The 14788-nt window shown below is 41.3% G+C and overlaps 2 protein-coding genes and 1 pseudogene across 6 annotated transcripts; 2 read left to right on the top strand and 1 right to left on the bottom strand.

Moving 5' to 3' along the window:
• The first annotated feature begins 2913 nt into the window (after positions 1–2913).
• Positions 2914–6081, top strand: LOC121803511 (annotated as a pseudogene).
• Positions 6082–6978: 897 nt separating this feature from the next.
• LOC121804398 lies at positions 6979–13706 on the top strand. 5 transcript variants are annotated; one of them, XM_042203921.1, is made up of 12 exons: positions 6979–7131; positions 7204–7448; positions 8938–9488; positions 9568–9657; positions 9748–9987; positions 10296–10517; positions 10595–10892; positions 10966–11285; positions 11388–11497; positions 11583–11689; positions 11786–11862; positions 11945–13706. In XM_042203921.1, exons 2-12 carry the CDS (start codon positions 7235–7237, stop codon positions 12035–12037), a joined length of 2322 nt encoding a protein of 773 aa, XP_042059855.1. In that variant the 5' UTR covers positions 6979–7131; positions 7204–7234; the 3' UTR covers positions 12038–13706. The 5 variants fall into 5 exon arrangements, with proteins under 5 accessions (XP_042059855.1, XP_042059854.1, XP_042059853.1 ...); XM_042203920.1 differs by having other exon boundaries at positions 6979–7448; positions 11945–12050; positions 12287–13706; XM_042203922.1 differs by having other exon boundaries at positions 6986–7069.
• On the bottom strand, positions 13691–14788 carry LOC121804400 (trihelix transcription factor ASIL1-like). Its single transcript, XM_042203924.1, has one exon. It carries the CDS (start codon positions 14532–14534, stop codon positions 13764–13766), a length of 771 nt encoding a protein of 256 aa, XP_042059858.1. The 5' UTR covers positions 14535–14788; the 3' UTR covers positions 13691–13763.

Below are 14788 nucleotides of genomic sequence, written 5' to 3'. Positions count from 1 at the left end.
ATGGGTGTTCAGTAACTTAGATTTAATTATGGCCAGCCCTACAGATGCTCATCGGCCCTCACTATTGAGTGCAGAAATCATCAATTTTGAAATCTTCCGAGAAGGATAAGGGCATGTTGTCTTCCATATTTCTACTTGGAAGAAATAAATGTGGTCATACTTAAATGTTGATGACCCCACCACAATGAAAGTCAATTGCATTGGTGTACAAGAAATGAGTGCCATAATTTGATGTGATGGGTTGGGTTGACTACTATTGTAGGTGTGATTGGCCAATATTGCCCTTGTCATTTCACACAAATTCCACCGACCACCCAATCCTATAAGCCGCCAACACTAAAATGTCAAATTTCACGGGTCAAATTGGTAAATCTGACACACAATACACGGTAGCGGAGCAATTTTCAAATATCAAGTAGGAGGCCATAATTATATACGCCGAAAGTCGTTGCCAACAGTACGGGCCCTTGATCATATCGAGGGTCATGCATTAAAAATGCGGAAAATCGAACCATCATTATTCACCTGTTTTCACACCAATTCTACCCTTTTACCAAACAACGAACGAGCCATAATAATTGAAGCTGGCATTGAAACTTGCATCAAGAATTGAGGATAGAATGTCATCTATACCTTTGAGTCCATCTCAAGAGGGTATTTCCGTCAAATAGGGATAACAATTTATTTTTAAAAATAGAAAATATCAACTTGTCACTGATAATGGCAATTAGGTTTTAATTATGTGGGTGGGCCAATCTGCCATTTCTCAGGTCATCCACAATAGGAATAGCCCAGCAATAACCCAGCCATAGTCTAGCCACAAACTCCTCCTGCCACATCATCAAAACAAGCAAAGAGCCCAGCCATAGCCTAGCCATAGCATAGCCACATCACTCAAAATTATATCAAACAAATAATTAACAATCACACAAAATACGGAATTAAATTTACGACACAGATACGAGAAAATTCAATAATATTATTAAAATTTAAAAATTACATTAATTAAAAAAAATTACATAATTAAAAAAAAGTACATTAATTAAAAAAATACATTAATTAAAAAAATACATTAATTAAAAAAATTACATAATTAAAAAAAACTAACGCCGTGCAGTCCTCCGCGCCCATAACTCTTCAATTAAATCATTTTGGAGTCCAATATGAGCCTCCGTTTGGCGCATGTCGGCATGTGCTTGGAGGCGGCCGACTTCATCGTGAGGTACCCCACTCCGTACGTTGGGGGCGGCCACGCCGTGGCTTGGACCAGCTTCATTATCGTCGTTGGTCCAACTAGTCAGTTGTACACCTTCATCTTCAACAATCATGTTGTGCATGATAATACATGCGTACATTATATCAGCAATGCAGTCGACATGCCACAAACGCGTTGGACCCCTAACTGCCGCCCATCGGGACTGGAGCACACCAAATGCGCGCTCCACATCCTTGCGCGCCGACTCCTGCCGTGCCGCAAAGTAGTCCTTCCTCTCATCTGATGCGCATCGGATCGTTTTCACAAAGACGGGCCACCTAGGGTATATCCCATCCGCCAAGTAGTAGCCCATATCATGCCGGTTGCCGTTGGCGACAAAACTGATGGCCGGACCGACACCCTGGCACTGCTCGTTGAAAAGTGGCGACGAGATAAGGACGTTGAGGTCGTTGTTCGAACCGGCTATCCCAAAATACGCATGCCAAATCCGCAGCTGGTAATCAGCTACGGCCTCGAGGATCATCGTGGGATTCTTTCCCTTGTAGCCGGTCGTGTAGAACCCCTTCCAGGAAGCGAGACAGTTCTTCCACTCCCAATTCATACAATCTATGCTGCCTAACATCCCCGGGAACCCATGCTGTTCCCCGTGCATCCGCAAAAGACCTGACAGTCTTCGGGGGTAGGGCTTCGAATGTACTGATCACTGAATATTTCAATCACTCCCAGACAAAAATACTTCATACATTCAAGGGTAGTCGTCTCACTGATGTGGAGGTACTCGTCCTACATGTCTGCCACGCCTCCGTAGGCCAACTGCCGGATTGCCGCAGTGCACTTTTGAATAGGTATGTGGCCGGGTCTGCCAGCCGCATCGTGCCTGAAGCGGAAATACAGATATCGATGCTCCAAAGCGTTAACAATACGCATAAACAGTGCCCTGCTCATCCTAAAACGGCACCTGAAATGGTTGGCGTTGAACCGCGGCTCCTGTGCGAAGTAGTCTTCATATAGGCGCTAATGTGAAGCTACGTGATCACGATCAATCACTTCTCGGCGGTGGACCACTGGGCGAGGTTGAGGTACCGCTGGCTGCAAGGCCCTCTGCATCCATCGATCATTCTCACGGTTCGTATAGGCTTCTAGCGCTTCGTTCATTATACGATCGTACTCCTCAGCATCCCCACCATTACCACCACTACTACCACCGGCGATACTCATTTCTCGGTGTTGATCTTGTACACAAATTAAGATAGAGAGAGTACTCGTTAAAACAAGTGGTGCGAATGAAAATGACGTGCAAAGCGCGTATATATAATGTTTCGAAAATTAAAAAAAAAATTAAAAATCGGCTAGGCGATGCGCTAGGCGATCTGGACGCTGCAATAGCGCCGAGCGGATCGCCCAGCGCATCGTCCAGCGCCCCGAAATCGCCTAGCGCTAGGCGATTTTTTATTCCGAAATTGGCTAGACGGTGCGCTAGGCGCCATTGCGGATGGCCTCAAAGAATAGCAATGGGGATATAATAAAAAAATGGTTCGTTTGATGGTTAATTGGTTATCCGATTTCATTTTAGGTATCGCATATAATGATATAATAGCAAATTTCATTGATAATTTTAATTTAGAAAGGGTATTTTATTTAGTTGAAATGTAGTATGTAGATATTCCACGCTTTACAGTTTCTTCAATTATGCGGCAATGGAGCAAATGATGGTCATTGCAGCACAGATGCTGCTTGCTCTAGTTGTCGGAGCTCTCTTTCTACTGATTTTAAGAATCTTTGACGCTGCAATCGCGAGACCAAGGAGATTGAGATCTGCAATCATGAAGCAAGGGATCAGAGGGCCCTTTCCTTCTAATTTGTACGGCAACATACCTGAAATAAAAACGAATTGCCGAATCTCAGAAGCTGATGGAGAAAAAATCTGCAGAGAAAATGGTTCATGATTGGTTCCCCGTCGTTTTCCCCCATCTCGAGCAGTGGAGAAATGAATACGGTTAGTGCATTCCACTTTTAATTCCTCACTTTTCTGTTATGTCCCTAATAATCGCAACCGCTAGGAAATGATCTACGATTCTCGATCATACTCAAGTTGACTGAAGCGGTAGTAGCAAACTAGCATCAATTTTGATGTTCTTTAACTGAAATGTCGATTTACTGGTTGTTATATGTTGAGTTGCTTTCTCTAAATTTACTAGCCCATATATAAGAACTTTCTATGATACTCCCTAAGTAATTGCTGATTACTGATGTATTATGGATATTGAGCTATATGATCAAATGTGCTTTGCTAAATTACTATCGCAGGATCTACATTTTTGTATTCTACTGGCGCCATACAGCTGCTCTGCATTACTGATTAGGGATGTCAATCGGGTCGGCCCGTCGGGTTTCGGGCCAACCCTACTCGGGTTGCGGGTCAATCGGGTGCGGGTTAATCGGGTTGTGATTTCTTTCGGGTTATAAAAGCTCAGCCCTAACCCTAAAAGCTCGGGTTTCGGGCCAGCCCAGCGGGTTAATCGGGTTGCTACCGATAATATTAACGTGCGATCAATCCAATAAATAATGATTAAAATTACTAATATTCATACAATGTAAAACATTTAATTATGATATATTTCAGATATATGCTTAAACTCAATCATAAAAATGATCAAATACTAATATTTGAGATATTCGTAGAATTTTAATGCATGTTTTAGAAATTTAAATATTTTTTTGTGAATTTGAAGTTTTTAATTTTTTTTATCAATTATTATATTAATAAAAATTTAATATATAATTTGTATATTTAATATAAAATTCTAAGTTATGTTTTTAGTTAAAATTAATCAATAAAATGTCGAATTAATATTTTATTAACATGCGATCAATCCAATAAATAATGATTAAAATTATTAATATTCATACAATGTAAAACATTTAATTATGATATATTTGAGATATATGCTTAAACTCAATCATAAACATGATCAAATAAACATGATCAAATACTAATATTTGAGATATTTCGTAGAATTTTAATGCATGTTTTAGAAATTTAAATATTTTTTTGTGAATTTAATATTTTTAATTTATTTATCAATTATAATATTAATAAAAATTCAATATATAGTTTGTATATTTAATATAAAATCGAAAGTTATTTTTTAGTTAAAATTAATCAATAAAATGTCGAATTAGGAGTAAAAAAAATAGAGTAATAGAAATTTTATCGGGTTTTCGGGCCAGCCCATCGGGTTTTCGGGTCTGGCCCTAATGGGTTGAGGGTTAATCGGGTGCGGGCTAATCGGATTTTGATTTTATCGGGCTAGAAATTTCTAACCCTAACCCTATAAATTTGGCGGGCTATTCGGGTCAACCCACGGGTTACGGGCTACATTGACATCCCTATTACTGATGCAGAGATGGTGAAGGAGATGAGCCTCTGCACCTCTTTGAACCTTGGCAAGCCTTCGTATTTATCGACAGAACGCGGCCCTCTACTTGGTAGGGGCATCCTCTCGTCCAACGGCCCTTACTGGGCGCATCAAAGGAAGATCATTGCACCTGAATTTTATCTAGAGAGAGTCAAGGTGCAAAAAGCCTTCAACAATTCAAGGTCTTAGACTAATTGGAAAGCAAACTATATTGCTGATTTTATTGGTTTGTGGTGTTAGGGCATGGTGAGCTTGATGGTTGAATCCACAGAAGCGATGTTGAAAACTTGGGAAAGAAAATGGAGGATTCAGGTGGGAAGGTGGAAATCATAGTAGACGAGGATTTTAGAAGTTTGTCAGCTGATATTATATCAAGAGCATGCTTTGGAAGAAGCTATGTGGAAGGGGAAAAGATATTCAGTAAACTTCAATCACTTCAACGAGTGATGTCAAAAGGGAGCATTGGAGTTCCAGGAATGAGGTACACACCTTCTTGTTATGTCGACTCCCCTATTTACGTTGCATGGTGAATGATGAAACAGCGCTTAACAGGCACCTCCCGACTAAGCACAACAGAGAGTTATGGAGGTTGGAGCGAGAAATTGACTCGGTGATACTAGGTGCTGTCAAAAGTCACAGTAGCGATGATGATAATGATAAGAAAGACCTTCTGCAGCTGCTACTTGCTGCAGCTGAGAATGAAGGAGATGATAGCAATAACATACCCGCAGATATGACTCCAACTAAATTTATTGTTGATAACTGCAAGAACATCTATCTTGCTGGCCATGAGACTACATCAATCTCGGCATCATGGTGCTTGATGATGCTCGCCGCCCATCCAGATTGGCAAGCTCGTGCCCGTGAAGAGGTGCTTGAAATCTGTGGTACGGACATGCCCACAGCAGATGTGCTCCGCAGCATGAAAGTGGTACATTTCTCAGTTTGTCTGCCCATCCATGATGCTCTTATGCTTCAATGAATTGTGACTGTTCAAGAAAATGATTAACCATGATTGCAGCTGACTATGGTGATTCAAGAGACGCTGCGGCTATACCCACCGGTAGCCTATGTGGTGAGAGAAGCCCTGCAAGATATCCATTTCAAGGGGCTCAACATACCAAGGGGGGCGAACATCCAGGTCCCTATACCTAGGATGCACCAGGACCAGGTGCTGTGGGGCTCGGACGCGCATCACTTCAAGCCGGAGAGATTTGGCAGTGGAGTGTCGGGGGGCTGCAAGATCCCACAGGCTTATATGCCCTTCGGGTATGGAAGCCGCACATGTGCAGGACAACACTTCGCCATGGCTGAGTTGAAGGTCATTCTCTCACTTATCCTCTCCAAGTTTAGATGCTCTCTCTCGCCGGCATATCAGCATTCACCTGTTTTAGATTAGCCATACAGCCTCAGCATGGAGTCTGTATTCTTCTTCAGAAACTGTGATGTCTCTTTTCCCATCTTCAAAGCTTTTCCAATATAAAGTTAAATACATATTCACACTTCAATGCAATTGCTGAAGGATGAAAATTTGATACATATCATATGATGCCATAGCATCAACAAATCGACACTTTTAAACTCAATTATAATTAAAAAACAACTCAATCATAAGGTGCATACTTATTTTGTAGAACTATAATAATACTAGTATTAAGATTCCCCTTTCGCGGACGGACTAAAATGGAAAAATTGGACTCCTATTCGCGGACGGATTGAGGGAGTATTTATTTTATGTGACATGGAGTATTAATTACTAGTTAGAGGAAATTGCACATTTCTCCTCTATTAGTATTTGGAAACGGGAATTGCACAAAATTTTAGAATTCCCTATATACGCAAATTTTCAGTGATGTTAAATTGATGGTTATATATGGATTTGGATCATGTGTGCATATATTTTTTGGATGAAATGAAGGAGTTTGGCCAATTTCTTTCTTTCTTCCTTTCCTGTTTTTATTCAGTTTTTGAACATTCTCATATTTTTAAATGCTCAAAAATACTAAAAAAAAAATCAATTTATAAAATACTACAAATTCTAATTATCATTCCTACAAAAAATGATTAGCTAAATATTTTCAAATTGAATGATAATACCACGCTCTAATTAAATGCTGAGATCACCAATCAGTTATATTAATAGCAACTAATTAATGAAAAAGTACTACTAGTACTTGGTGTAAGTGACGTGGCAGCATCTATGTATGCTGTGTGTTGGCACTAACGACCAAGATAGTCAGATCACGGTAATATGTCTCACCTCTCAAACCAATGAAACGCATTATATATCCACGTGTCAAGAAACAATACGATGAATGGCATCTGATTAAAAACACTCTGTACTCGGTAAACAGAGGATCCCGACTTCCCACCACTTATCCGTCGTCGCCTTCCTCGTACAAAAAAACAGAATTTCTCAATCTTAATTGCTAGGGTTTCTCTTTATATCCCTCTCTGCCTTTGTGCATACGCTTCCCACCGACTTCCTTTTAATCTGTACTGATATCATAATTGAGAGTAATTTTTTTTATTTTCGATTGCCGATTCCGGATTTTCTTGTTGCTACAGTTAAATTCTTGCGACTCTGATCGGTAAAAGGATGCCACCGAGATCGACGAAGAAAACTCCGCCGGGGCCGGGGAGCAAGAGAGCACTGCGGGGACGAGCGACTGCGGCGGCGGAGAATGCTCAGGCACAGGCCGTGCCCGAGGAACCAATTGTGAAAATGGAGGAGATTTCCGGAAGAGAGATGGAGCAGAAGGCAAGCGCTGAGGATAAAGTTGCTCTAGAGACCGTACTGACCTCTGTGAAGAGTAAGCCATATCCTATTTTCTTTTTCAGATTTATGTTATACTGCACGATGACCTTCTGGGATTGGTTTTGTTTGTGATTGTACACGTTTTATAGTATTTGAAGGTGATATGATGATTCTTTGTTTTTTTTTTCTTGTTCAGAATTTTCTAATTCTTTTGATTATGATGCGATTATGTAACATTTCAATATATATTCAAGCAAAGTAAACATGAGCCCTGTTCATGGTGTGTGATTGATTTTTTATAAATTTATTTCTTTATTTCTTAAAGATGAATATTAGTTATTGTATATTTGGAAGACGGAGTACCCGGGTACCAGGTTGTGATTGGTTGCTTATATCTTGGTTCATGAATTTCATACCCTTCCATAAGAAGGTGCAGTGTATTTTATAGCATCGTCTTTATTTGGAGCAAGATATATTTTGGGTAAATTTGACATTGTAATGGTATGTTGGATATTTGTTTGCTTCGACTATCACTCAAATCTGGATGGATAATTTTATTCGTCCCATTGTGGGGATGGGGAATTTGGAGTGCAGGAGCATGCCAAGGAAATATTTTTAATTAAATTGTACTAGTATTTATTCCTCCTATCTATCCAGTATTACAATTGCAGCGTAATAAATACTTACATGTCCTAGCCGTAGTATCCAGTACTTACAATTGCAGCGCTATAACGGGTTTGCAACTTTTGATGCAAAATATTTGTATTATTACTTGAAATAACTCATAAACAAAAGGAAAATGAAGCTTGCATGTAGAAAGTAGAAACCGAGATGCAACCCATTTTCTTGTTTATTCATCTGGTTCCCTACTTTACCCTTCTCCTTGTCCTTTAATTCTATGGTTCCTAGAATCTTCCTGATTTTCAATTGACGGACATGATTTCCCCATTCCTAGAGTTGTAGTGTTGATTATGGAAGGATCTTCTTCATCACGTTTCTTTGTTTATCATATTCCTCTACTGGCACTACTTACAAAGTAAATAAGTTAATCCTCAGTTCCTATCTACTTTGTCTATATGTTCCACTATACAGGCTTAATCAGTATAAGTATGAAAGGTTTTAATGCACTTTTGTAACAAAGGCTAAATGGTATGCCCCTTTTTTCATCTCTCAGATGCATACTCTTGCTCTGGAAAGAAGGCAGTGGCTGAGTATAGTCTCTGTGACAGCTGATATTCTAGGTGTATTTTATTTCTACAACTATGGGCTGAAGAGCAGTATACGGAATTGTGGATAAAAACTTTAGATACAGAGTATTTAATTTGAAAGTTTTATATGCTGTAGCATTAAAAAATGAAGGTTCTAGAATTGTTACATGTGGCGTGTACATAAGGAGGATCATTTGCTGATGATTACCATAAGATTTTTTCCATGGTTCTAATGTTACTGACTATCATGGCTGGGACATAATGTCTGCATCATTTTTGTGTTCATATTAGTTGATTTTCCTTTGGATGATGTGGCTTTCCTGTTTTATCCGGCAGAGGATGGAGATCCTAAAGAGTCCATAGATGAGTATGAGAAAGATGAGCGGTTAGACTTGGAGGATAATGATCCTGAATATGAACCTGAAGAGTACTGTGGTGTTGATTACGATGACAAGGAAATTGAGCCAGACACTCATGAATATGTAGGTGAATTGGAGGAAGACGATCCTGAAGAATTGGATGTTGGTAAAGAAGATGGTGATGTGGTCGAGGAGGAGTTTGATAGTATCCATGAAGAGATTGAAAATGAGGAAGATTATGAGCATGTAGGGCAGGAGCAATCTGAGATGGGTTATGCTGAGGAAGAAGAACATCACGAAGTATTCAAAGAGAGACGTAAGCGGAAGGAATTTGAAATTTTCGTTGGTGGATTGGATAAGAATGCTACTGAGGCTGACCTCAGGGAAGTTTTCAGTAAAGTTGGTGAGGTTACTGAAGTCAGACTTATGATGAATCCACAAACACAGAAGAATAAAGGTTTTGCATTCTTGCGTTTTGCAACGGTGGAACAAGCAAGACGAGCTTGTGTTGGTCTGAAAAATCCAGTGGTACTTATACTAATGCGGCTGCTAAAACTAGTTTTTCTCTATAATGTTGCATGCATATTATTGACAACCCAAATTCCAGGTTTGTGGCAAGCAGTGTGGTGTGACACCAAGCCAAGACAATGATACCCTGTTTTTAGGTAACATATGCAGGACATGGACAAAGGAAGCTGTAAGTAAACTGGTCACTTTTTGATCAGCAGTACAATTTAGAATGAGGTCGTTTCTAAATTAGTTCTGACTCAGTGTAATTTGCTTCCAGTTGAAAGAGAGGTTAAAGCATTACGGCCTTGAAAATGTTGAGGATTTGACACTGGTTGAAGATAGTAACAATGTAGGGATGAATCGGGGTTTTGCCTTCTTAGAGTTCTCCACGAGATCTGATGCTATGGATGCTTTTAAGCGTCTTCAGAAGAGGGATGTTTCGTTTGGAGTGGATAGGCCAGCTAAGGTTTCCTTTGCAGATTCTTTCATTGACCCTGGTGATGAGATCATGGCCCAGGTATATAACCTGACTATCATGGGTCTTCATTTAAATTAATGGTTTAATGCTGTGTCAATTACCATTGGAATTATGGCTGAAGTATGGGTTATAGATGTAGTCAGCGGCTTGGATGCATTATTTATATGATTTCTTATACATGTACTTTACCAACTTCCATGTTCAGTTGACTTGCGAGTTGCGACAAATGCAATCTGATGACCTGCTGAATTTCAATTAATATTTTGAGTTTTATGCATTTAGTTATTTCAAATTTTTGTTAGATTAGATTTCTTATGTGTTATTAACTGTAACAAACATGAATTTAGGTTAAAACTGTGTTTGTGGATGGTCTTTCTGCTTCTTGGGATGAGGAACATGTCAAGGAACTTCTCAAAAAATATGGAGAGATTGAGAAAGTTGAGCTTTCCCGTAATATGCCATCTGCCAGGAGAAAGGATTTTGGTTTTGTCACATTTGATACCCATGATGCAGCAGTAACTTGTGCTAAAAGCATCAACAATGAGGAATTGGGTGAAGGTGCAAGCAAGGTGCTTTCCAAATCATGGTATCGTGTTTGTTTCCTGCATGTTGCTCTTAAGCTGTGCTAAATAGCAGTGTGTTTCAGGCTAAAGTCAGGGCCAGATTATCGAGACCTCTTCAGAGAGGCAAAGGAAAACATGTTGCCAGAGGAGATTTCCGGCCTGGGCGTGGGTCAGTTCGAAGGGCTAGGAGTCCTTGGAGCCGCCCATTACCACGTGCCATCCCTGTTCGTGCCCCCAGAATTTCTCCTCGTCTTCCTCCTGTCGTCGACCGTAGTTTCAGAAGGCCTGTTACCGTGCGAGAGAGGAGACTGGTCATGGATGTTCCTCAAAGGGCCAGGCCTGCTGCTCCCTTGCCAAGGTCCTATGATAGGAGGCCACCTGGTATGTGTTGCACTTTAGCTTGTTAGGTTGTTTTCTGTTTCTGCAGTCTGTCCTAATTGTCTTGCGTCTGCAGTTCCATCATACCCCAAGAGTGGTTTGAAGAGGGATTACGGTCACAGGGAGGAGCTTAGCTCCAGAAGTAGGATTGCTGCTATAGATTATAATTCAAGAGCAACTTCAGATAGACACGCTCCCTACAGAGATGATTATCCTCCTCGTCCATCTGGCTACCCTGATATGCCTAGAGGTGGTGCAGCGAGATCTATTGGAAGAAGACCTTATGTTGATGATGGGTATAATGAAAGATTTGAAAGGGCACCTCCATCTTACCATGAGGCACGTGAGCGTGAGTATGATTCTATGTCTGGGTCCAAACGCCCATATACTTCAGTGGTAATTTATGAACTATCTTCTGTATAATTTTATGTTCAGATAACTTCTCTATATTGTAACTGATATCCAAAGCTGTGAGTGACTATTGATTGTGCATGGCAGGATGATGTTCCTCCCCGATATGCTGAGGCCGGAATGCGCCACTCTCGTGCTCGTTTGGACTATGATCTTGGTAGCAGTGCTTCCCGCTACACCGATGCTTACAGTGACAGGTATGCTGTTGTATGAAAGGTTTGATTCTTCAGTGTTTTTGTTTCTTAAGATCACTAGTTTTAATTTCCCGTCATTTGTGTTTAGTAGGCTTGGAAGGTCAGATATGGGATATGGGGGAAGTCGAAGCTCTATGTCTAGTCAAGAATCTCATGGGCTATACAGTAGTCGTCAGGGTATGGGTTACAGTGGAGGTATGCTTTCACACTTCAGTATGAAGAAATTTTTCTATTAATACTGTTACCCTTAATGGTTCATTAATTATGGTATGTATGCCGTTCTCCTTGCAGGTCCTTATGGTGGCAGTGATGTTGGTCGTATGTACTCGTCAAACTTTGGTGGGGATTACATGTCACGAGGAAGTGATGTACGTTTTTAAATGTCGAGCTCAATTATGTGATTTTTTTGTTCATGTAATTGTGAAGCATTCTCTTGTATATGAATTGTAGGTTGGTGGCAGCTCTTACTCGTCTGTCTATCCCGGACGTGGTATGGGTGGTAGCAGCTACATGGGAAATAGCGGGTCTGGATCATACTATTAGGGCATGCAACCAGGTTTTTCATGTTTTCCGGTTACATGCATGCATATTGATATCTTTTTTGTATTCCATGCTATTTTGCTGATTAATTAGATGGTTCCGCTAAGGCTATAGAAGGCTGTGGTATTCTAATTGTGGGTTGCTTCTAGTATCTTAATGCTACCTGAAGCTATAGTATATGCGTCATCTTGCCTAAGTACTGCACTTGAGAGAATTGGAGCGACGTGATTACCCTTAACTTGTGTATGGCAGTGAGTGGAATTAAGAGGATGCAGCTGTAGGATGTGGATGGTCTGAAGTTGTAAATGGAATTAAGAGGATGCAGCTGTAGGATGTGGGATGGTCTAAAGTTTGAAATCAGTCCTCACCATCAAGTTGAAGCATTCTTTTTGGACATGAAAAAACCTCCATGGCTTTGAAGGGAGACTCAAGTACAGTGTTCAGAGCAATTAGGTGCTCTGGACCTCCTTTAAGACCTGGTTTGGATTTGTGTGATCCTGTTTATTGTATGTATGTAAGGACTCAGAACCATAAGGAGACATCTTCAGCATGTCATAATATATAGTAATAATGTGCTTTCCAACTGTCTCCGTATTGTTTCATATGAAGAAATGGAAAGAAACTTTCTCTGTTCTGTGGGCGTAGAATTTGGACAAAAGCATAGAGGTCGGGTGCTTGTAGTAATTGATTGTTGCATTTTCTGTTACTAAGCTCAAGTTCCTGAAAGAGTAAAGGTGGTGTTATGCTTACACAGCAGTTCCATGGTATTCTTTTAATTTTCTTATATTTGGAGGGTCAGCAGATAATGGAAATGGCGATTGGTGAAGTGTTTTGGGAAATGAGATAAGAGATGTGAAACATTGGGGCTGCATTATGTTGCAATATTCAGAAAGGAGGGTTGAGTAGGCATTGTTATGAGTATGATAAGATTGCCTTATGGATATGGTAAAATTATGAAACAGGGATGTGGTTTGAAGTCTGTCAAATTTTCCATTTCATGAAATGTTTCAAGTTAAATTTGCATATCCTCAGGAGAAGTTATCCTGGAAAAATTTGGTAGAGATCAATTGATCGAATGGCAATTTAGCCACGATGCAATGAACTATACTTAGTGTTGTAGGAGTGAATTGATATCGTTTGGTATTGAATTGTTTTGGCCTCTGTTTACTTGTTGGCAAACTATACTTATCTGGTAACTTGATGAAAAGAATGTGGTTGGCATCCTTCAAGTGCCAGCAGCTCAATCGTAGTACTTGGTTTGTTTGGTAGACGACTTTATAACTAACAATTGCATTTCTTCTTAGCCTTTCCCTTGCGACTAATATAATCCCCAATGGAATGAGTTGAGATGTATGGATGGATGTCTTACAGTTGAATTATTGTTGTGTTTTCCTGATAGATTGTCAATTGCTGTTTTCTAATGATTTGCATATGACACCAGTTACTGACATGTTTTTTGTGTTAAAAGTCATTATATATCCCTTGTACTGCATTAGATGCAAAAACCAGATTGTAACGCGAGCAGCACTGGATTCGGGAGCTCTTGATATAGCTGAACCCAGTCTCTTGGTGTATTTTGCAGTTTTGTTTTCATGTAACAAATTACGATAGAATGTAAATTTGTGGTTGAATGATTCCTATTATCAATAGCAGTTATTTGGTGCTTGATAAATTTGAACTTATTCTTGTCCTCATAAAAAAAAGTAACAAATCCATTTTGCACTTAAAGTTACAAATGATTCTTGGGCTTCTTGATGGCACGAGCAAAAGCGTCGACAATTCTGCGCTGCGAATCGAGAATCATCTCCGTTCTCTTGAGCTCCATCTCCATCCGCATCTCTTCAATCTGCTGTGCCATCTCCATCTTCATCTGCTCCATTCTCACGAATCCCTCTCCCAACGCCTGTATCGCTTCCACCACCGACGGCTTACCACTCGAATTTGGGACAATTCTAGGGTTAGGGTTTGGAGCCTTCGCCGCCGCGCCAGGCATCTTGATCCGGACCCCGGGCGTGGATGCGCCGCTCTGATTGGCGTGGCGGTTGTAGAGATCGTTGATGCGGCGTTTGACGCTGTTGCTCTTGGTGTTGTGCTCTTCTTCTGATGAGGAAGACGGAGGGGGGGTGGGGAGGTCGGTGCCCTTCTCCATGGAGTGCATTTGCTGGAAGTGGGCCCAGGACGAGGCGGATCTGCGGGCGGCGGATCTCTGGATGTCGGCGCGGTACCGCTTGCGGAGCTTCTCCATCTTGTGGCGGCACTGGACGGAGGTCTTGGCGGGGTGGGCGGGGCAGCGCGAGGCGACGTCGTCGGCGACCTCCTGCCAGTGGTGGCCGCGGAGGCTGCCGCGGCTGAGGGAGTACCACTTGTCCTTGTAGGCGTCGATGAGGACGACGGTCTCCTCGGGGGTCCAGCACGGCGGGGGGAGGCGCCGGGGGGCGGGGAGGGTGGGGGTGGTGGTGGGGATGTCGTCGGGAGAGGAAGGTGAGATAATCGTAGCCATGGGGGAGGAGGAGGATGAGGATGAGATCTGGGGGAATTAGGGGAAATTGAGGGAGGAATTGGGGGGCTAGGGTTGTTAAAGTGGCGGCGGATGAGAGGCCACCGCGGAAGGAGGTGGCTGCGTGAAACAAGGGGCGTGGGTGGGGTTGCTTTCCATTCAAATCATCTAAAGGGGAGGCCGCCGCCACATGCGGCGCCGGCGTGGGTCATATACCTCTAATATTTCCTTTTTTCAACCCTTTTTTTTTCTAATTA

Source organism: Salvia splendens, chromosome 5 (assembly GCF_004379255.2).
Source record: "Salvia splendens isolate huo1 chromosome 5, SspV2, whole genome shotgun sequence".
NCBI lineage: Eukaryota > Viridiplantae > Streptophyta > Magnoliopsida > Lamiales > Lamiaceae > Salvia > Salvia splendens.
This window is presented reverse-complemented; position numbering and strand designations above follow the sequence as displayed.